The sequence below is a fragment of the Pholis gunnellus genome (assembly GCF_910591455.1).
Source record: "Pholis gunnellus genome assembly, chromosome: 3".
NCBI classification, from domain to species: domain Eukaryota; kingdom Metazoa; phylum Chordata; class Actinopteri; order Perciformes; family Pholidae; genus Pholis; species Pholis gunnellus.
Window position 1 is genome coordinate 5,740,630 of NC_136529.1, and position 23,756 is coordinate 5,764,385.

Consider the following 23,756-nt stretch of genomic DNA (forward strand, 5'->3'; position numbering starts at 1 on the left):
TAACAAACAGCAGTTTGCCGGTAAATGAGATACAGTCTGACCTCTTTCAACAGTTTATACTCCTGTAAGAGGTACTAACAATGTTTATTATTTAACAAACATATCTAGTAGCACATATTAGCATGGATTAAGCTGGTGCACTAACTGGCTGTAGCTAACTGGAATCCACATGTACTAATCAATCCCAGATAAGTCGATGCGATCGATGATGCGGCTGGGTGTTATAGTTCCTGCGTAGCCCTTTGCTCCTTCCTTTTTTTGCTGTATGTGACGGTCATGGCCCCGATTGTGAGTAGCTAGTAAAACGACCGAATAAACAGTATACAGACGATGTATTTTAACCTCTCTTCTGTACTCGTGTATGTGTATTTCATTAGTGTACAACAATACCGGAGCCGCGGGTGTTTGAGGCTCTTTTTTAAAGCGTTGTTTACTGTGAAGACTAAAGCCACGTTGGGCTACATAACCTAATGCTAATGCTAACGAGAGCTAGCAGGGAATAATCACGAGAAAATGTTGTATGACTCCTACACCATTTAAATGTATTTACTTTAAATTGTGTCGCGTGCAGAGTTGGACATATGATGGCTTAGCCCGTATGACATTTTGTCATAATTAATAAAAAAAAATAAACGTTATTTTTAATGGCTTTTTTATTTATTAAAAGGTAACGTTGTGATAGTTAACCCTCTCGCTTTCTGTGCTAGAAGAAGCAGGTGGTCAGGAAGCAGGGTGGAAAGAGGAAGAAGCAGATCCTGAAGTTCACCCTGGACTGCACTCACCCTGTGGAGGATGGCATCATGGATGCTGCCAACTTTGTGAGTAGACCGGTTCAGACACGAGAGACATCTCGGTCCGTTAGGCAGCAGTTGTAACACACGACCCCCCCCCTGAGTGCCAAACACTGCTGCCATGTCTGTGGGATCAATCTCAAGTCATTGAATATGATGGTTACAGTCAGTTTGGATTAAAGCAAAGGACACGGTTATCCTGTGCGGCTTTAACGGAATCTAACCAGATGTCAATCACAGTGGGCCCGCTTGTCAGTACTTGTTTGAGACTCATTACCTGTGTCCTCTACACTCAACAGGAGCAGTTCCTGCAGGAGCGCATCAAGGTGAACGGCAAAGCTGGAAGCCTTGGCGGTGGCGTTGTGTCCATTGAAAGGAGCAAGAGTAAAATTGCTGTGAACTCTGAAGTTCCCTTCTCAAAGAGGTACAAATTCACAATGCAGCTCTTATCGGCCTTAATATCCAGTGACTGAAATGTGTTTTCTTTGCATGTCACGTTCATGTTTTAATATCTCAGTGCTGTGGCACCAAAAAAAACCAGTCGTGTCTAATTAGATGTTTGTACAAATTTCCCAGAGCAGCTTAGTAATTAGAATCCCCACCATGGGCAGGTATCGTGTGATTTTAATTTAATATTACTGATGTTTCACAAACGGACTCGTCCCTAAAAAAATAAGTTTGTGTTATCATCAGATCATATTATAGTGTTACTCCACTGTAAAGGGCTTCTGGTTTACCATTTGATGGAAGCTGTGGTCAGCTGTTTACTCGACCCACACGCACCAAACTGTGTTTTAGGAGTTAAGACCTGAAACTAAAATGTTCTGTTTTTAAAAAACGCACAAAAAAAACCACATTGTCAACTGAATACACTTCAGCGTTTGCTTTACCACAACAAGTGATACAGATGGTAGAACTTTACCTCAAACAGCTTGAAAGGTTCTGCTTTAAACACAAGAATAAACTGTTCTTAACAAAGTTGTTTAGTATCTGTGTGTATGTTGAGATCTCTGCTGTACAGAAATGTAGTTTGTGTCTAAGTGCTGATGAATGTTTTCATAGTGACAGAACAGTAGTAGAATAAAGTATTCAGGTCTTTTATAGAGCAGTTGACTTTCAGCAGTAAAAGCGCTGGTGTTACTAATATCAGTGTTGATGTCCCTGTTGTGTTCAAGTTTCCCAGGAAACCAGCACGCACAATACCAAGACCCAAAACTAAAGCAGCTGTATAAATCATATTTTAAGTGTAAAAAATACACAATGTCTTTTGGGGGGAAAAAAAATAATCTACTGTGGATTATCATAGTTATTTTGACATTGTTTATTTAGGAAAGAGATGTTGCTGATGAACCACCATGAACAAAGTGTATTCTTTTTATTTGCGTATAAGATGCCACTAAGGTGAAGTGAGAAAACAGGACAAAAATAAGCTTCTGTCTTTGTTTGATCCACACATTGCCTAAAAGAAAATCCCACTTTAATGCTCCTTTTTGAAAGTCAACAATGTGCTGAGGGGTAGATTGAAGGATACATGAATGCTGCATTAAGTCCGCAGACTTCCTGTCTGAGCTCGGAACACTACCAGCGGAGGGGGACTCTATCTCTGTCGTTCCTAAAAGGAGCACATGATGTTAGGACTGTAACAGTAACGGGGAGATGTTGCTCTTCATATATCTGGTATACTTGTGTGTAACCTCTGCTCTGCATATGATATCTCTGCCATCGTATCCTCACATTCATATAAATATGTTTACAGTGCATCCCTGCAAGTGACGCACAGCACTGCCTTAATCTCTGTACACTTGAATCTCATCTCCGGCCACTTGATAATATAATGCACTGGCTGTACCCTATAATGACATTACGGTTTTATTGCATTATAGCTAAATGCATATTATTACTGGCTATTATCTGACTCGTTTGACATTTACCCCACACCCATCTGTTAGTCAAACACATTTACAGACTGTAAACGACTATGACTAATAAACTATGTGGGGCAGAGTTATAAATATGATCTACTTTTGACTTTATGATACTATATGATGAGTTCTACCTCCTCCTCATGTCTTGCAGGTACTTGAAGTACCTCACCAAGAAGTATCTGAAGAAGAACAACCTCAGGGACTGGCTGCGGGTCGTGGCCAACACCAAGGAGAGCTACGAGCTGCGCTACTTCCAGATCAACCAGGACGAGGAGGAAGAGGAAGATGAAGATTAAACTTTGAATAAAATTTCATCATAAATTTCATCTGTGTTGGCTTTTTGTTTGTATTAGTTTTCTCTGGGCATCACACACAGCATAGCGTATGAACATAACCTGCATGATTCTCTGTGTTGTGTTTATTATTTAGATATTCAAACAATCTAAATTAACTAGCCACATTTGCAATACTTCATTGTTATCTTTTTCCTTATGTGGCACGTTTTTAATTTTTTGATGACAAACATTGTTCCTCTGCTTCGGTGCCCTATATACTGAAATCTGAGCCAGCAAAGGTAAATACATTAACATAAAAATGTAAAGTACAGTAGTGCTTTATGTTAATCGAGAAAGGAAGGTGGTAAAATAATTGAACTGGTTATTAATCATTAATAGTCAACAATTAAATAAAATGGGAACAATTTAAAGGTAAAACTTCACTGCAGCATGTTCAGTCAGGACCCTTCCAGCTCTTCATTTGTCTGTTTTGGACACATTAAGTGAAGTTGAAGCTCGCGCGCTCTCTGGCGAGCTCTCTGTGGGGCGTCCTGTGTTCCAGCTGTGGTAACCTTGACAACAGTTAGACCACTGGCCGCCAGGACTCCTCTCACAGCAGGCGGTCGTCAGGCTGCACTTGTGTGTGTTTTTTGAGGTCTAGTGGAAAAAAAAGTGGAAGTTTGTAAAACGAATAAACTGATTTTGAGTCAGAATATTTCTACATTAGGTTTTAGGCGATGATTAAAAGTGTCAATTAGACCGAACTATTTGAACTGAGATCAACGTGTCCCCCTTAAGAAGATATGATTGTGTGTGTATTTGTAGTACAGCCCGGTCTCATGTGCAGAGTGAACAGTGAAGCAGCAGAAGTTTTCTGTCTCAATGCTCCGGACCTCCAAAAGCAGAGCGCTGACATCGCGGGACTGTGTCAGCCTGATCGCGGCGGATGGCGTTCCCGCACGCTGTTTTTGTGTGTGTGTGTGTGTGTGTGTGTGTGTTTTTTTGCACACTACTAGTTAAAGTGGTAACTAAGAGAGCATGACTAACTAGTTGTGGGTGAAATTATGGGATGCATCGTCATGGCAACAGACCAGACGTCACAATCTGGGCATGTGTGTTCCATTTTTGTCTTTCTTATTTTTCAGACTGGAAGACCTGGATAGAGATCAGTGGAAAATAATAAATGTTTTTTTTTTAATATATATAATTATTTTTTTTGTACGTGGAGAGAAAGCCCCAGATTCACTGCAACAAAAAAAAATCATGTATCTTTTTTTCTAACTGAGCGACGATACATTTCTTTTTGGGTGAAGAAAGAGACTGGGCTGCGGCGTCTGGAGGGTTAACTTTCAGTATTCTCAGCCTAAAAGGGGTTTGGGGGCTATGAGATAAAGATGCCGGGGTCGCTGAGCAATGAAGACGAGGGACAAGACGACATGGATTTCGAAGACGATATGCCAGGTGAGGGGAAGCAGGGGGGGTGGAGGCGGGGTGTCCTTCACATTATTTTTGCGCCGCTACGCCTTGAATGCGGGGAAAAGGGCTTGTCCTGCGTTCCCGAGACCAGAGAGGAGGAGGAGGAGGAGGAGGGGTGGGGTGCAATAAGCAGAGTCATGCTATTATTATTGTTTGTTTATTATTGTCTTAAAGGTGGGGACGGGTTTTTGGGGGGGGATTTGCCTCCTGCTGTCCTCGCATCATTTTGGAGGGCATGATGAAAAGCTCACTGCGTGATTCCTGAAGGCTTGTGGAGGCTCTCACAGGCTGCATGCATGCGTGTACAAGCGAATGACTTTCTTTTTTTTAATTTCTTTTTTTTTTTACCTCGAGTCCAAACACACAAGTTTGGGTTCAGAGAGCTGTGTTAAAAACCGTGACAATGTACCCGGCGCTGTGTCGATGAATGTGCGCGTACGCTTTTTTTTTTTTTTTTTTTTTTTAGCAGAAAATGCTCAGTGACAACCGTGCTCGTTTTAGTTACAGATGACGCGCCGCTGTTTGCACTCTTGCACACTTTTGCTGCTCCAACTTTAAATGTTTTTTATTCCCCCCCCCCACTGCACGGCTGCAGAGGTGCGAAAGCCACGTGTCGGGCTACAGTAAACAGTGCTTTAGCATGAGTGTGTGTCCTTACGTGTGCACTGTGGATGACCACGGTTAGGTCATCGACATCCCTTCAGCTGTGGGTCTTGCACTAACTGAGGTGAACTGCAACCCACATCCTTGACACGCTGGCTCTCTCTCTCTGTCTCTCTCCGCTCTCATGGAGGTTTCTCACCCTGCCAGACATGTTTGTGCAATATTTCTTGGGGCTGTAAAATTAATCTGTCAGCCGCTCTGGCAACGAACCAATTGTAGCCTACGTGACATTTTCACACATTTAAAAAAAGAAGTTAAAATACTAATTAAGGCTCTGGGGATGTTATTAAGATTCCCTATAATGACCCGTCCACAAGGAGGCACTTGCCAAATTGTGGTCACTTAGTTTTCTCTTGGCTGTTATGTTTGTCTTTGTGGCAGGTGTCCATGCAGCCAACGATTCTCTGTGTATAGGGCCGGTTAGGGAAAGTCAGAGTGTTACAGTAAGTTGACTAAAATGATGTTTTTGATTTTGATTTTCTTGACCAGTGGGTCACAACCAATGGTGGGGAGTAGCTCAAGAGTAAAGCTGCCGTAACTTTGACATACACTCATACTGTCTTCAATGTGCAGCGAGGAGCCGGCCTCATCAAAATCTACATCTCAGTCAAAGCAGGTCCTACGGTCCAGGTGATGAGGTGCATTCTACTGGGGCAGAGTAACCAGGCGTCTCCGTGCCACGCTGTCACTTTGGCCTGCAACATATTCACATGTCCTTACTTTTCTTGCAGCTCGCTCTGAGCATTGAATGATTTCATGGTTTGATGCCAAGGCTCTGCCCGCCTCTTTACCTCCGCCACCACAACGAAGTTAGAACAATAGAGTATGAGAGGGAAGTGGAGAGTGCAAGAAGCCAATGCAGTGTTGTCTCCAGCCATGGACCTGCCTCTGGGTTGCTGCTTAGTGATAATAATTTACACCAAACTACACAACGGCAGAGTTTGTGGTCTTATTAATGAACAAGCGTTCTGCTTTGAGACAAAGCAACATCTACTGAAAACGGCACCACGAACATGTTGGAGATAAAATGATGAAAATGAATGAATCATTTTCACTAACGTGGTTGCCATGGTGCATTACTTGCTCATTATTCATGCTTTTTTATTTTCTATAAAGGTCTTGAGCCTCCAATGCTGGTGTGTTTTGTACCACTGTCACAACAAAAGGAGATATATTAATGACAGTAGAGCACCGACACATCATTATTATGATCTATTACTAAAACATTGCAGTTTTTGTCTTATATATATATATACAGATATATATATCTGTATATATATACAGATATATATATATCTGTATATTTACACAATGTTTTTCATGAGCCAGGTCATCACCAACAGGCTTGCATTGGATGGTGTGCAGCGTGGAGAGAAACAGACAGACAGACAGACAGAGAGAGAAAGAGAGAGAGAGAGAGAGAGAGAGAGAGAGAGAGGGGAGAGACAGAGAGGAGTGTTGAGCAGTTGAAGCATCATCTATGACTGCCATTTGTAGCCGGAGGGAGAATACAAGCACTGACGATGCGTGTCCCCAATAACCCTGGAGCTGCTTAAATATGTATAAGAGAGCTAAGGTGCAATTGATTATGGCAGGTGAGTAAAGATATGTGAGCTGTAATCCAGTGAAAAAGACAAAACATTTTCACGTGTCAGTCGAAACTGATTCATGTCTGCCCTGATATCGTTTAGTATGTTACGTTGTTGGCTATAAACATATCAAAGGGGGCTCTTTAACACTGTGATCCCTGATAATAACACTGTGCACCATGATTTTTTTGTTGTTGACAAATTAAGATAATCATGCTATTTCTGATAGTACGATTCTTTTTTTTTTTTAAGGCATCAGTGGTAAATGTCTTTGCCGCCTCCCGTTATTTCCTCATCTCACTGACTGTGATAAAGTGTTGCAAACCGATTGTCACGCCGCTGATACAGAAAGCAGACAGTTTACGACCTCCATCAACAGGCATCAAAGTGACAGACAAGGTCAGGGGATCCAGGTCACATTTTTTCCCGGCGTCAAGATGCTTCCACACAATTAAAACTCAACAATGTAGAGGCACGTCCGGGGGGGGGGGGGGGGCGTCAGAACCCTAAAAGCTATCCTATCACAGCCTGTATTTGTTGTGGCACACATAGTGTCCTAATTCCCTTTGTTTCACTCCGGGTGCTCACGCTGTCACAGATTGTTCCTTTGTGTTTTCTGTTTTAATTGTTTTGTTCTTCCCTAAAATTGAAAGATTATCATGGGCTTTTGTGTGCCTACAAATGTTATCCCCAATTGGAAAAGGGGTCTATTTTTGGATCCCTCACTGTGAAAGTTGACACCATTTTTTTCCTGCTGCGCGTGCACGAAGCCTGTGCATGAAAGATGCTTTTTTTTTCAAATGTGTATTTGCAGATGAGCGGTGCAGCGTTCCAGCTTTATATCGCACACAGTAGGATCTTGTGCACGTATTGTCTGTGATAGATGTGTTTTTAATGGTGCTATTCAGTCTTTATCCTCCCATCACTTTGATGATTACACTTTCTAATAATATTCTATGGATGTCTTTGTCTGAAGGCGTTTGAGGCCTACGCTATAAGCACTTGATCAATGAAGAGAGGACGAGCTATGGATATTTTTTTTTTCCCCCCGCTCCTCCTTAGCAAGCAATGCTTGGCAACATTACATGGATATTTCCACACTGGGGCCAACAGAGAACGGGCTAATGTGCTCTCCGATAAACTGTAGCGTCCTCACTAGGGAGTCGCTCATGAATCTCCCCTCTAATGGGTCAGTCCGGTGGCCAAGCCCTTGCAGGAAGGTCAGAGCTGTGTGTGTGCCATCCGTCCACCCTTTACAGACATCTCTTTTGCCAAGTGGAGCTTTGGTCCTCTTTCTAACAGGATCTGGTGCCAGACCTCCCTGTGCCACATGACTGAGCGACCCCCCCCCCCCCCCCCCCCCCCCCCCCCCCCCGTCCTCTTCCAACACCTGGCACAGCCTGGTCCACTCACCAAGCAGAAAGATTATCATTCCCCTGACGGCTTTTCCTGTGGGGACTGCACAGGCCATTTACTGTAGGCAGGTTTCAGATTACAGGGCAACTCAGGTGTTGAACACAGACATCTTTTTATCCATTTTTTTTCAATCAATGCTGCCACACCCAATGCCCTATAAATGAGGTGCATTACTGAGAGACCATTTATATTTATTATGTGTTCAATATTTTTGTTTGATTTTTTTACAAGTCTATCACAGCTTTGAGGCTGAATGCTAACATGCTCACAATGACAATGCTAACATACTGATATTAAACATCTGTTTACTATCTTAGTTTAGCGTGTTAGCATGCTAACATGCTAATAAGCACTGAACATAATGTACGGCTGAGGGCGGTTTTACAGGTATTTGGTTATAAACCAAAGTTCGGAGCAAATTATAAACAAAAACAACTTAATTATGTTGCTGAAGGAAAAGTCAGATAATCTCAGTCTACAGTTCTTCTGATGGGGGACATGCAGTGTGCGAAATACGTGTCCCGGGGGGGTCTGAGACCCCTCGATGGTGACTTGAGACCCCCTCAAAGCCTCAATAGCAAAATTTCGGGACGTCTCTAGACAATTATTTGTCAATTTTTATTGTCACCAAAAAAATCTTATAAAGCTTGAGAATGCCCAGCAGTTTTCAGTTTTCAAATAAAAAAACATTTATCTACAAACATTAGTAAGTGCGAGAGACGATTTTCCACCATAAATGACACCTAGTTTGCGCGAAGCGAGCCTGTCTTCACGTCTGATTGGACCCCCTTTGGAGAAATTTGAGGACATGGTCCTTCCTCTTCTTGGACACAAGGACGGAAACTAGAAGAAGCCGAGTCAAGGTCTTTGTTTCGGGGTTGAGGGTGTGCATGTGTAGGGTTAGCGAGAGAGAGGTGAGTGTGCCGTCCGTATTCTGTTACACATCGTAGTTGTGAGGTTGTGTAAGCGGCCATATTGATAACGATTTAAGCCCTAATGATGTATGTGTGTGTGTGTGTGTACTAAATTTCATGGCAATCCATCCAACTGTTGTTGAGATATTTCTCTTCGGAAAAGTTAGAGGACCATTAGGAGTTATCTTCTGGGAACTACAAATGTTTGTACAAAATGTTGTGCCAATCCGTCCAGTAGATGTTGACATATTTCACAGGAGATGTGAAAACTTTAACCAGCTGGTAGTGCTAGAGGAAGAGTGCGGGGAATAACTAAACCAGTAGTATTCATCCTCTGGGGACCATGAATGTGGTCTTTGTCCAAGCAATCCAGTAGTTTTTTACATATTTCAGTCTGGACAGAAAGACCAACATTGACATCCTTAGCGTGCCGCTAGCAAAAGGACTTAGTCTGGTCTGCTGCTTATGATCGAACTTTTAAAACTACACTGCATCGCCACTGTCAAGTTAGAGTGATTTATTGTACAGAAGACAGAGCAAAGGGGACCCACAGTCCGGCATCATCGGGTGTATCTCATCAGTGATGTGTGGTCAACCTGTCAGTCATAGTTTATTCATTGAAAGAAAGAGCTGCAGAGTGACGGACTGTGTACTTTCTGCAAATCCAGAGCCGTCTCCAACTGCGCCATGTCATCATCTGTACGTCAAAGTGAAGATACAATGATTGTCTGGCAGCCGACTTACGTCCATCTGAGACACAAAGGAGCTCCCTGTTTAAGATAGTGAATACTTAAACTCAAGGCTTTATTTAGAAAGAGGGAAATAAAGGAGAGAGAAGCATGTGGATCTGTGTGAGAGGCAGAAATGGATGGATAGATAGAGAGATACTACATCAGGGATTATCCTGCTTTAGTCACCTACTTGCCTTCAAACAATGTAATTTGTAGAGACATCTGTGGAGTTTTATTGCAGCAAATGCGCAAGTTACCCCCAATTAGCACTAAAGAGTGGATGACACACTTCATCCGGTGGTCAAGCCTCACATTGCCACTGATTAAAGCTTTGAAAGTGTGTATGTATTCTGCTGCAGTGATTCCCAAAGTGGTGTCACTCTGGCTGGAGGTCTGTAAAAAAGGGTTCATAGTTCAACGTATAATAATGACATGTTTTGATCGACAGCCCAGTCGCCAGGATAAAATGATGGCTTTTTACGTTTCTGCAACATTTTTGCATGCAGCCAGAGCAAGTAACGTAGTATATTGAGTGACGAAACTTACGCGGTATAATAACAAGTACAAGAATCAAGAAAGTCTACAAAGGGAGAGCCAGTGGATGGGACGGTGGGGTTGTTGATGAATCCAACAAACACAGGACTTTCACTCAGGAGGCCGCTGTTTGTGTCCCGTGGGAAGCCAAAAGTAAACGTTGACTTTACGCTTTTTAAATAACGTTGTTTTACATTACGTTGTTTCACATTACGTCGTTTCACATTACGTCGTTTCACATTACGTCGTTTCACATTACGTGGTTTTACATTACGTCGTTTCACATTACGTCGTTTCACATTACGTCGTTTCACATTACGTCGTTTCACATTACGTTGTTTCACACATTATTTTACGTAACGTTTTATGTAACGTTACATGAAAAAGTCCACTAAGGGTGGTTGTTGTTGATTTAAGATAGTTACGTTGTTATGTTAAGTTATTACATTATGATTTGAACACAATCTTTTTTTCTAACCTAAGTCGTTTTGTTGCCTGGACCTAACCAATCGTTTCACAACGTTAACCTCGTGGCATTGTGCGTTTCCTGCAAGCGTGATGCGAGTCTGATATGAAACATATTCATGAGACGTATTTTTGGTTCACAAATGTGGAAATTCAACATATGCTGTGGTTTGCAAAAACAAACAATGCCAACATTTCTTTCTGGCGAGTGGTTTGGTATGAAAGATCATAGATTACAAGGTAACCTAACACATCTATAACTCTTGGAATCTGCAAATATGTCTTAATACATGTCTGATATCTTTCTCATCCAACTCTTTCCCAGTAAAGAAGTCCATAAATAGAATAGGTCAAATTATTCCAGGGGACGTATGTGAGGGGGCACCCATAACAGCAAGATTGAGAACCTCTGGTGTACTGTATGTGTGTGTGTGTGTGTGTGTTTCGTGGGGTGCCTCCTGCTAGCTTTGCTAAATAGAGGATAAGTGGTAGGGGAGGTTTGTGTGTCTACTACACAGGAATCCCTCCTCTCCAACTTCTCACTCCAACTACCCAGGGGAGTGGTAGACTGCGGGGCCAGTGTTGGCTGATTGACTCGGATACATGTGCTGCATATTTCATGCCCTCCAGTCCGTCTGCACGAGAGACGCAGAGAGCGAGGGAGACGCGCAGATGGATAGATAGACTGAAAGAAACAGCGAGACAGTCGGAGGAAGAGGACGAGATCAGATCGACCTTTACGGGGCGGTCGCATCCTGCGTGTGTTTCTCTGTGTCTCTTTATAGTGATGTATTGTTTTGGGACTGTCTCTCTTCCTTACTTACTCCTCTGTGACCGGCTGTGGCATCACTGAAGTCTGCTGCGCTCAGCAGTCAGCGTGTTTGTACACAGCGGCTTTGAGACAGTACAGCTGACAACCAGCAGCAGGTCGCTTTAGTCCCAGCAAGCATTAAAGGCAGAAGATATGCTCAGTATACCTCAGTGGTCCTCCAGGGAGTTCCCATTTAGCGGCAGGGCATGCAGGCACTCCATCTATTTGTGCTCTGACGGGTAAAGTTGATCCACAGTCAATGGTGTGTGTGATCATGAGGGTTATTTTGCCAAGCGCTCCCGTTGGTCAGGCAACGATTCGTCATTTTTATGTTCAAAAAATGGGACAATGGACTTTTCACTTTGCTTTGTTTTCACAGTATACTAGCCCTGCAGCTAATGGTTATTTTCATTATCGACTTATCTTCCTTTCTTTCTCTTTGATTACTGGTTTTGTCTGTTAAATGTCAGCAAATGGGGAAAAATTCCCATCTCAATTTCCCAGAGGTCTTCCCAGAGGTCTTCACATCGCTTGTTTTCTCTAACCAACTGTCCAAAAACCCAAATATATACAATTTACAATGACATAAAACTAAGAAAATATGTCAATCCAGACATTTTAGATGCGGGAACCTGTAAATGTCTGACATTATTATTTGATAATTGACTTAACCCTCTGAAGCCAAGCAGTTTTAGGGCATTTTTTTCCCTCCTGTCACATCTTACCCTCTGTGGCCTCATTTTTCATTGCAATATATAAGTCTGTACCTCTGTGGAAACAGCACAATCATGGCTAGATGCAGAGAGAACTCTTTTGAGACTCCCTGAAAGCCTCAATAGCTAATTTTGGGGGCGTCTCTAAAACCATAAGACAATTATTTGTCACTTGTAATTGTCACTAAAATGTCTTATAAAGCTTACTAATGGCCAGCAGTTTTCAGTATTTAAATTGATAAACTTTCGTGTATCTCCATAAATCATTAAAACATTAATTAAATTTAATTTCTTTGATAAATTATTTTACAAAACTGGAAAACAATGGAATCTATACATCCAACATTTTGTGCCCACAAGTGTTCCCAATTTTGGAAAAAAAAGGAGGCTCTACTCTACGTGCTCAATGTACATCGAACTAATTACATTTTTACAACCTCTACTTACAACCTCTCCTGTCCTCGATGCACTGTGCTCAGCAGCCTGCAGTACAAATCATGTTTGCCACGTGACTGTTGGTCTCAGCCGAGTCAATAATGGCTTTGCAGTCAAACTGAAGAGCGCAGAATTGAATGTTTTCCACAGGATCTGGTTCAAGCAAAAGGTTTATTCAGGGCGAGACATGTTGAATAAAATGGTGATATATCACAATTATAAGTTTCGCTTTGGTGGCTTTTGTGTTCAAAGACCGTCGGAAAGATGAAAATGTAACGGTGATGATGTCATTTACAGCCTCGAGCTATGATGAACGGTGTCATTTTGGCAATTGGTTAAAGAAAACATGCTTTCCAATCCCGCGGGCGTGTTTTGGGTTTCAGAGGGGGCACAGTGTGTAGGATTTAGTGGCATCAACTCAAGTGGTAAGGTTGCAGATAGATGCAACCATTTGAATACCCCTCCGCTCAACTGTTCTTTTCCAAGCATGCTGGAGAACTACGGTTGCCTTCAGTTAACATAAACACTTCTTCAAGAGCCAGTGTTTGGTTTGTCTGTAGAAAACATGGCGGACTCCTTGGAGAGGACCCGCTCCATTTGTAAACATGAAGGTGCTCATTCTAAGATAAAGAAAACACAATTATTCTTTGTTTCATGTGATTTTACACTAATGAAAACATAGTGATGAAAATGATATTCTATTTCTGCTAATAGATCTCCCCGAAATTCCGCACACTGGATCTTTAAACAGTTCAGAACCACAGTGTACAAGCCAAACTGCTTTTGTCAATATAAAGATTCAGGCTCATTACAAGCTGAATTGACTGCAGAACCGACAGACTCGTCGTTATCGTCCAAATGTTATCACCTCATGTACAGTAACTAATCGGATACTGTCTTTGTTCCTGTTCGTCCAGATGAGGATGACGAAGGTGAGCGCAACACTGTTCCCCTCACACCCCTCGACAGCTTCTTCTCTGACAGCGACTCCCTCAAACAACAAAAGAAGAAGAAGCCCAAAAAGATGAAAGAGGGGAAAATGCCCAAAGTTAAGAAGAGGAAAAAGGAGGTAAGGTGTAATTCGCTATCATCGCCATCTGTCATGAACTCGGACACATTAGCTTTGCGGCTCAAGCTGTATCTTTCTCAAACTCGTTTGATGTCTCTGCATTTGGATCAAAGGTGTGTTTTTGCTGCTGGACCGCCTCTGTGATCTAAATGAGAGGCAGTGACTGTCTCGGGCTAAGAGGAGGCTGGCAGCAGTGTCTCCGTCACTGCCAGTGTAAGCTGTGGGCACCGAGGGGCCAGTTTAGAGTGTAGATTTGTGCCTGTGGGGCTGGTGTTGATGGCAGGGACTGTAGGTCAGAACTACAGCGATCGGGCCAAGCTAGCAGTGGGAGTGAGAGCGGCGACAGAGCGGTTTGACTGTCAAGTTTATTCCATCTTTTAGTCTCCATCATTCAGGCAACAGGCCAGAGGGACCTAATTTAACCAGATTTCTCACGGTGAGATCCGCCATCACTAAGATAAGCCAATCACAAAGCTTTTAAAGCTACCCATATATGTTGCTTTTCTTCAACGATGGGCATTTGGGTGAAATTGCTAATAATACAGTATACAGTAAGTGCTAAGATGTAGTGTAACAGTAGTGAATTGAGTCGCTAATGTCCTTTAACTTTATTGAAATTGACATCTGATCAGGCCACAAAGACCTGAAAGGCCTTTACAGAGCGGGGCGTGACAAATAAACAAAAATGCAAGATACATGAAATCTATTCATACCGGCAGCATTTTTGAATTTGCGACGGTGTTGCAGCGCTTTTTCTGTAAAATGTTGAAATAGATTTGTGCATATTCCTATTTCTATTGACCCGCAGCAGAGTCTGGCAGTCTGTCTTTTGTATAGCCGAAGCTGCTGTAAGCTACTTTATGGAGTTTCCCTTTAGCTTAATGATCTGAATGAATTTGAGTTCCCTCTGATAAACAGTATATGTCTTGTGCTTTTATTATGAAAGGTAAGAACAGAAGGAGTGGATCTAGTCTGCGCTGCCTTTGCCAAGGCTGAAGGGAGTAATAATGTTTGCCGTCTTGGTTGGCACTACAAAGCCTCTCTGTTGTTGTACACTATAGTGTACATTTTTTATATTTACGTTCGGCACAACATTGTTGGTTGATGCCTTTATTCACGTGGCGAAAGCTCCTGAAAAGCGACCTTGTTCCGGGAAAAATGATGTTGCTTTTCCGCTTTGACGTGCAGATTAATCGCACGCAAAAAAGGCCCCTGTTGAGAAAAGGTCTTAATTGATTGAATTGAGCAAGGGTGTGTTGCATTGCTTACAGTAGGTACCATCAAGTGTTGCTTTAATGCTGCATTAATCTGACATATACTACTGTGAATATGTTAGCAAACAACTATTTTCACATCCAGAGGACAGACGGCATCAGTAATTCATCGGCAGCTGTGTTTCAGGCCACTCAACAAACCAAAGTTCATTATTCAGTTCATATATCGGTTTTGGTCTCCACCGACTTGTAGAAGTTGCACTTGAGAGTTCAGCTGAGGGCAACATCTGGTTTGTTGCTAACTTTGTCTGTGTGTCATTTGGTGTTGGGCAAGAAGCATGCAGTGTGTTTATTTTAGCTTTTTTACAAAAAAAAACAAAAAAAACCTCGAGCTCCCTGCTACAGCTGAAAATGAGGTCAATGATAGATTTCAGGCCGGTGCCACACCATATTCTGTGGCCGACTTCTTGTGTGAAATTCTATTTCCCACTGATTTGTGATTCCCCTTGTGTTAACGTGAACCCAACACATTTGGCCTACCCCCCAAACAGTCAACTCCTAACTCACTTGAATCCTAACCTCAGAATTCCTAATCAGGTCATAGATTTTGAGGAGTTTCAGAATTTGTTGTAACAATTGTAACGCTGAATTTCTTTGGTTGGGTGCGTTTATCATCATGAGCAACACTCGGACGTGATGTTGAAACAAAGGCAGCATGAAGCCAGCCCTGACGTAGCAGGAAAAGTCTCGTTTGCATTTACTTGCAAACTCTGTGGCTATAAGAGTTTTTTTTATTCAATGATTAAAGGAATTCACTGTATTCCCACTGCATTTTGGCGCCTGTGTTGGCGGCCGGCTTGAACAGTGTCGGTGACATAGCCAGGATGTTCCCCTCTGCTGGCTGGAGATGCCGGCAGTGCTGTGAGGAGCTTTGGCTGGCCAGGCTGCCACCCGGCCCTTTGGCTGCTTGTGGTAAACACTGAGCTCTGGGTCTCACTGAGCTAATGAGGGGGGGACTCCCTCTGACACTCTCCTCCCTCCCTCCCTCCCTCTCTCTCTCTCTCCCCCTCAGACTCTGCTCTGTATTCTCCTCTTTCTTCCCTCTCCTCTCACATGCATCACCTCACTTCGCCTTGATCGTGATGCCGCTGCTTTTCTTGCTGCCTTTGCGTCACAGGAACTGCGAATCTCTTTCTTTCTTTTTTTCCCCCTCCCTGTTCTTGTGTCTTTCTCTCTCGCTTTCCCACTGAGGGAACCGCTGCTGCTGTAATTCACTTCCAATCACTCCCCAAAGGACGGTGTCAGACAGGGGCCAAAAGTCAATTGGGGTCAGAGACTGTTAGTGGCACATCCCAGTCTCAGGTCAGAGCCGCTGGTGGGAGCAATGGTAGCCGGAGAGAGACGTGCTTTTCCTCTCTTTCTCTCATCTGCAGTGAAAGAAAGGAACTCTGTGGAAATGAAGGGATGTTGTCTCCCTTTTAACAAAAAAAAAAAGATTACTAAATCATGGGAATAGAAGTTTATAGAAGACAGTTCATTTTATTGGCAAAAGAAGAGGCTGCCGTTTGGCCGCAATAAAACATCCATGAAGCTGTGAAGGAGCCGCTCGCAGCTTTAATATTTTTTGCTGAAATACAACCGGTTTTAAGATGAGCCTCTCTCTTGTTTTTATAAGTTCAGTATCCTCTCAAGGATTGTGGGTCAACAGAGGGCCGTTGCTGTGAAGGAGAGGCTGTTGTTTTGGAGCCGTAAAGTGTTTTTACAGCAGTGTTTTTATTCTCGCTGCACTAGATTTTATTGAATATCCACGTCTTCGCTCATTTTCCGCGCGAGTCCTCTGCAATCTCGCCCGAGGCAGAGCCATTATGGGGGGGAAGCATCTAATTTGATTACGCTATCAGCACTCATCTGATTTTCTGCCCTCTAAAAGTAGAATCACCCTCTTTGTTGCTCCCAGTGTCTCTCTCCGGTCCTGTGATGTGTGCGCAACATTGAACTCTGGGCCACGGCGAGGCTGTTGCACAGCTCCAACTCGTCTTTGCAGTCGCTCTCAACGGCGGTTCTGCTTCTTTGCTTTTCCCTCCTCCATCTCCACCCCCACTCCCATCCCCCATCCACTATCTTCAATTTACTTTCTCTCTCTCTCTCTCTCTCTCTCTCTCTCTCTCTCTCTCTCTCTCTCTCTCCTTCTTCTTATGCATAAATGAGATTTGTCTAGACGGGTGCCGGAGCACCAGCGCTGCAACCACAGGCCTCTGCATAACAAGCTCGTTATGCAAACGTGTCTGATTGGATGGCGCCGTTCCATTGGCTGCCACTGTGATAGATTGGGGGGGGGGGGGCAGGATAGAATGAAAGAGTGAGAGAGAGAGAGAGAAAGAAAGAAAGAAAGGGGGAGCTGTAAAGAGAGAGAGAGAGAGAGAGAGTGAGAGAGAAAATAATGGAGGGGGGGTGGGGGGCATGTGAGATGTGAAAGAGAGAAAGTGAGAGAGAAGGAAGGCATGCGGGGGGGGGGGGGGTATAGAGAGAGAGAGAGAGAGCCAGACACTGCTCAAATTTGGTCACCATGGCAACACAGCCAGGCTGCTGGTGGGGTTGGCGGGCGCTGCGGCAACGTGAGCCTTTCCACTGCGCTGCAGAGCAAAACGCCTGTAAGTCTCTCCATGGATCCACACGGGCCTGCTGAGCAACAGGCAGCGAGCAGAGCACGAAGCTGCTGTGCACTAATTCACTCTGCACACACACACACACACACACACATGTTCACACACAGGAATACACAAAAACACGTTTTTTTACACGAAAGGGAAAGAAAGACGCTCAAAGAAACCTGCATTTTTTTTTTAGAAATGACTAAAACACAAAAATACTGACCCCACATAAATGAATCTTGAGATCAAAGGAAGATACAGAAATACGTGTATATATGCACAAACATACTGCACACATGAATGAGTAATTGAGAAGTGCACACTGAGAGAAACAGCAGCTACTTTTCCCTCCCCTACTCACTCAATCATGAGCACGCACCAGTGAATTTGCTCATATGCAACACTCTCCATCACACAAACAACACCTGCCAACTGTTAAATCCATACAGCCTTCCAGATGTCTCATATTAAAAAGGCAGCTCAGTCCACAAATGGGCTCTGAGCGGTGATTGGCTGCACTGCCGGAGGTGTTCTGTTTGTTGGTTCACTCTGTTGCTCGATCGCGTGTAAAAAGCGAACCTGCTTCTGCCTCGACTCCTCGTCGCCTCGCCGCTAACTGTTGACTCGTAATGTAGCAATTTATACATTTCATCGCAGGCAGATGAATTATAATATTAGCAAAGCAGTGACACTTTGGAGCGATATAATTTAATTTATGCAAATGCCGTCAAGAAGAAGCTTTTATCCAAAGTGCTTTATAGTAGTCTGACAGCGTATGTTTTTAGCGTGGGTGGCCTCTGTGGGAGCTTTAATCCCTAACCCTGGCAGATTTAATGCCATGCTCATGTGCCCTCATCAATGAGTTTCATATTTTAATTATCCACATTTTTATCACTAGATGAAATTCTGTCTCAGAGGACACATTAACTGGAGATAGAGTTCCTTCTGTGGTGTCGATGGTAAAATACAGACACTGAATTCAGTTTAGACCCAGGAATCTGGCTTTGATGCTCGCTTCAGTCAGTCACAGTCACGTCTTCAGATAGAGAGCTAAAGCAAGATTCAAAGTCAGATTCTAGCTGTTTACATTTACAAAAATAGCTGTTTTGGCAGGAGCTCTTGACGATATCAAAGACGTGAAGATTGTCCGGGTGAAATTTCATTCAGCGCAAATATAGTTTTGCAGCTGCACACATTTTTATCTGCCGGAGAATGAGAGAGATCAGTGAAAGCCGTCTGAAGCTTCACATATGCTCACATCCTGCTGCTGACAAATAACCAACACTGGGCCTCATGCTGCAACATTCTCTTCAATGTCTCCTATACTTTCTCTTAATTGAGAAAATTGAGATGCACCAAAGGTTCTTTACCATCCAAACCTGCTCTTACTCACTCTTGATCGTAACTTGGAGGCGTGTGGCAGATTGTTTATTATTGGCAGAGGTAACGCCCCCTAAACACTACATCAGGGCAGGTGTTGTGTGTGTGCAAATGTGGCACATGCCCGAGGAATCGGGGCGATGCCGCCAATAACTAAAGCTGTAAGAAGAAGAACTTTAGTAGAAGTGAAATTGAGGTACTGTTAAATAAACCTGAGCAAAGTAAACATGTCATTTTCCAGAGCTTCAGTACTGGCGCCGTTCCATTGGCTGCCACTGTGATAGATTGGGGGGGGGGGAATGAAAGAGGGAAATCAAGAAGCATCTAAGAGCAGTAAGAAAGCCACCCAGAAGGGTCTCTGTAGTCTTAATTGGGATCAATGGACCAATAGTTTCTTTAATAATCCAAACATTATACTTATTCTAAAACATATGGCAATCCAAATATGATGATATGATATTTATATGTACGTTTTCCATTCCTCAAATTTAAAACTTGTGTTTACTTGTGTGAAGAAAGCATTGGTGAAATCAATGGGCACTGACTGTGCTTCCTGCATGAGGCCCATTGCGTGCATTTACTTATTTGTATCCATAATGTTCGTGTGTCCGTGTGAAACACCTTCAGGGAGGAATCCAGCCAAGAGTCGACAGCGACCTGGAGGAGACCTCAGAGGTGGAGGAGGATCAGGAGCGTCCGGAAGTAGGCTCTGAGAGCGAGAGCGGCACGTACGGCCCCACCAAAAAGAAGAAGAAGAAACCGAAGGAGAAGAAGGAGAAGAAGCCCAGGAAGAAGAAGAGAGATGAGGAAGATGACGACGAGGATGATGATGATGGGAACATGAAAGTGAGTCTGAGTCTAGGTCCATGAGGTGGAAGCAGGTCACTCCTTGTCTTCTACTGGATGCTGTATTTCAGACGTAGGGCCTTTATTCACCGTGCTACAAATGCCTTCAATTTAGAGTCATATTGAATTTCTATTGATATTATAATCTAATATACAATAATATAATAATATTATTATTATAATTTATATTATGAATCATAATAATGATAATGAGGATAAACTGTTTATTAATGTTGTAAATATTTTGAGTGCTTTTATACCCTAGGGCCATTTTACAGAAACACAACAAGCAAAAACGTTAATAAAAAGCCCGGCTAAAAGAATATAAAACAAATATTTTGCATTCAATTAACTTTCTGCTGTGGTACGCTAGCACTATATTGATAATTTATTGATTTCTAGTACTATGAAAAGATCCATAAATATGAACACATTATCAATAGATGATGACTGTCTTTACTGTTAAAGTACAGTACATGGCAGAATGTACAAGTGACACAGAGAAGATCCCTCAAGACCTATAAAAGAAAAGTACAGCTGCTCTTTCTCTCTTCAATTAAAAATCCAGAATCTGCAAAATGTTGTTCGGTTCAAAAGTGTATCTGCTCGACAGAAGATGTCTCCTGTTCCACTTAAAAATACACTCTCAGCGTATGTGCACTGGAGGCTTCGAGTTCCAACGTCAGGAGATGTTTTGTCACAGTCCAGGCTCAGCGTGCAAAGAAAGAGGATTTAAAGGAACAGTGTATAGGATTTAGTGTGATTAATTGGAAGAAAATGAATAAAATATTCACACCTATGTTTTCATTTGTGTATAATCACGTGAAACTAAGAATGTTTTTTTTGTTTTGTTATCTTGGAATGAGACGTTTAGATCTACGTACGGAGCGGTTCCTCTTCACGGAGTTGTCATGTTTCTACAGTAGCCCAGAACGGACAAACCAAACGCTGGTTCTAGAGACAGCCTTTCATGTTTTTGCGTTACCTGAAGGCCACCGTAGTTCTCTGATAAGCTTGGAAAGGGAAGGGTATTCAGTAGGATGCAATATGCAACCTCACCACTAGATGACACTAAACCCTACACACTGCTCCTTTAAAGTAATTTCATTTTTATTTGAGACTAAGACAAAAACAACATGTGAAGGCGAAACATAGAGGACACCCAAACCAAAAGAGTAGGGCACTTTGAAGGGGGGACAGGGTGTCTCCTTTCCTTCTACGTGGTCTTGCAGTCCAACAATGTAAAAAAAGTCTTTGTGAACTTTGTCTAAATTCATTGCAACAATCATAAATAAGGTAACCATTCCTGAGAGGGGTTTAGGCGACAAAGAAGCATTGAAATAGTATTCAACATAATAATGTTGATGCCTTCCATCTGTTTTTCCCGAGGAACCCAAATCATCCGGCCAGTTGATGCTCGAGTGGGGCCTGGAAGACGTTCAGTACGGCTTCACCGAGGACGACTACAAAACCATCACTAACTACAAGGCTTTCAGCCAGTTCCTCAGGCAAGCATCTAATTTTGGGTCTGGATTTTCTTCCTTCTATGTTAACTGCTCTGCTTCTGTCAGAAACCCTCGCTGACACTTCCAAACAAAAACCCTCTCGGTGAGGCCAGAGAGCGGTGTGACGAGCAAACGCTGCTCTCTCTTTTTTTGTTGTGTGTGTTTGCGCTCGAAAGCTCGGCTGTTGGTATAAAGAGTCTGTCTCACCTGGGGCTGTCTGGCCTCGGCTAAGCCTCTGCTCCGACAAAGTGGAGCATGAGCTCCTGCGGTGCCCCCTGTGAGTAGTCAGCTGCTTACTGGATGCCTGTGACAGCTGGGAGGCTCTGGGACTCGGTGCTGTGACCCACTATCTTTCACAGGCCAGCGTGCCAAACCTCAAGCTGTTGCCTGACAAATCACAAACACGACGTACGCGCAGCAAAGCAGGGAGAACAAATCTTAAGGGGCAGTTGGATGTCGGAAAATCAAGACCCAGTTCCCTCCAGTGCTGAGGGAAGCAGAAATGACATCAACAGGAATGAAGTGTGACATAATAAAGCTGCCGTTGTTGTTTCCTCTCCCCCTGGTTTTTTCCTCAGGCCTCTCATTGCCAAGAAGAACCCCAAGATCCCCATGTCAAAGATGATGACAGTGTTAGGGGCCAAGTGGCGGGAGTTCAGCGCCAACAACCCGTTCAAAGGCGCATCTGCCACCGCCGTGGCTGCCGCTGTGGCTGCCGCCGTGGAAATGGTTACCGTGGCGCAGCCGACGCCTGTGAGCAGCAGCCAGCCGTGCTCTCAGCTGGGGCCAATCAAAAAAGCCAAAACCAAAGAGGGAAAGGGTAAGTGGCCGGTGAACCGTGACTGAAACACATATTGCTTTTCAGGAATAGTAGCGAGAATCCGGCCCGGTTATAACGTGCCTGTGTGTCTCAGGACCAGGCGTCAGGAAGAGAAGCAAGACAGTGAAGGACGGGAAGAAGAAACCCAAACCGAAGAAGACCAAATCAAAGTCGGGCCAGAGTGGGAAGAAGAAGAAAGCTTCCTCGGTATGTCTTGTTGTTTTTTCCACCACCATCTTCCTCTGCTATTTCATCCTCTGAGCTTTTCACTGGCATCAAAGTGACCAGACTGTTTACTGCGCTTACTTTTAAAGTTTATTTTAATTCTTTGTGTAGTTCTGAGCTCTTTAGTTTGTGTGTGTGTGTTTGTGTGTGTGCGTTTCCAGAGTGAGGAGGACTTCCTGGAGGAGTCAGACTTTGATGACATCAGCATCCACAGTGCCTCTGTGCTTTCTGATACCTCGGGGGCCGCCACCAAGAAAAAGGCCCGGCGTGGGCGTAAAAAGAGGAAAAGTATGTTTACTGTCTACACACGCCATGCTCTGTGTTGTGTGTGTGTGTGTGTGTGTTTTCCCCCATTCCTCCAAAAATCCCATTTAAATCCCTCAGAACCAGACTGTTTGATTATGGGTAACGAGGAAATTAAAATGTATTTTTTTTTAAGCTTTATTTGTTTTGGGAATGTTTTCTGAAGGCAGATGCTCTTCCTCAGCAGCTGTGGCCCGCACACTCGTGGCAAATCAAGCAACGTTTATTTAGATGGCACGTTTCACAGACACCAGTCACAAAGTGCTTTGCTGTAAAAAAATAAATAAATGTAATAAATAAAGAAAATAATTATTTAACAAATATGAAAAAAACTATAAAAAGGGGAACAAGCATAAGACACAAGTTAAAAAAAAACTAAATACCGCATGCCTGTCTGAACAGATGGGTTTTTACCTGCTTTTTGAAAAGAGTCCAGACCTCAAGCTTATTGTGAGACAATTCCAAAGCTTAGGCGCCAACGACTGGAAGGCACAAGTCTTAAACCGTGTCCGAGGTAAACCCTGGGTAGAAGACGTAAGAGCTCGGCTCTGGTTTTTGGTGTGCAGAAGGTCCACGAAGTACTGTGGAGTTTGGCCATTTATGGCTCTATAGGTGAGCACCAACATTTGAAAAGTAATTCTAAAATGAACAGGAAGCCAGTGGAGAGAGGTTAAAAGAGTCCTTTACACATCATTTGCTGTCGATAACCGCTGCATCCAAGTGCATTTCTGCGTGTGGGAATTGTCCACATTTGCCTCTTCCTCTACCCGCTCCAGAGGAAGACGGCGACGGTTATGAGACGGACCACCAGGACTACTGTGAGGTTTGCCAGCAGGGTGGAGAGATCATCCTGTGTGACACCTGTCCCAGAGCGTACCACCTGGTCTGTCTGGACCCTGAGCTGGAGAAGGCCCCCGAGGGCAAATGGAGCTGTCCACACTGTGTGAGTGCATTATTTTTTTATGTAGAAATATACTTATGAAGTCATTTTTGATGCATGCTAAC

The 23,756-nt window shown here is 43.4% G+C and overlaps 2 protein-coding genes across 3 annotated transcripts in view; both read left to right on the forward strand.

Moving 5' to 3' along the window:
• Positions 1 to 240: 240 nt before the first annotated feature.
• Positions 241 to 3,040, forward strand: rpl22 (ribosomal protein L22). Of its 2 annotated transcripts, none has more exons than XM_079183751.1 (4): positions 241 to 288; positions 708 to 818; positions 1,091 to 1,215; positions 2,868 to 3,040. In XM_079183751.1, exons 1-4 carry the CDS (start codon positions 277 to 279, stop codon positions 3,010 to 3,012), a joined length of 393 nt encoding a protein of 130 aa, XP_079039877.1. In that variant the 5' UTR covers positions 241 to 276; the 3' UTR covers positions 3,013 to 3,040. The 2 variants fall into 2 exon arrangements, with proteins under 2 accessions (XP_079039877.1, XP_079039878.1); XM_079183752.1 differs by having other exon boundaries at positions 269 to 288; positions 711 to 818.
• A 1,020-nt stretch (positions 3,041 to 4,060) lies between these two features.
• The window catches only part of chd5 (chromodomain helicase DNA binding protein 5), a gene marked incomplete at both ends in the record, with an annotated part of 42,919 nt that continues 23,223 nt past the window's right edge, over positions 4,061 to 23,756 (forward strand). The window contains 9 exons of the mRNA XM_079184191.1: positions 4,061 to 4,105; positions 4,380 to 4,452; positions 13,656 to 13,807; positions 19,680 to 19,898; positions 21,288 to 21,406; positions 21,982 to 22,223; positions 22,318 to 22,430; positions 22,610 to 22,736; positions 23,528 to 23,694. Coding sequence (XP_079040317.1) covers positions 4,061 to 4,105; positions 4,380 to 4,452; positions 13,656 to 13,807; positions 19,680 to 19,898; positions 21,288 to 21,406; positions 21,982 to 22,223; positions 22,318 to 22,430; positions 22,610 to 22,736; positions 23,528 to 23,694 — 1,257 coding nt within the window. The remainder of the gene's footprint in view (positions 4,106 to 4,379; positions 4,453 to 13,655; positions 13,808 to 19,679; positions 19,899 to 21,287; positions 21,407 to 21,981; positions 22,224 to 22,317; positions 22,431 to 22,609; positions 22,737 to 23,527; positions 23,695 to 23,756) is intronic.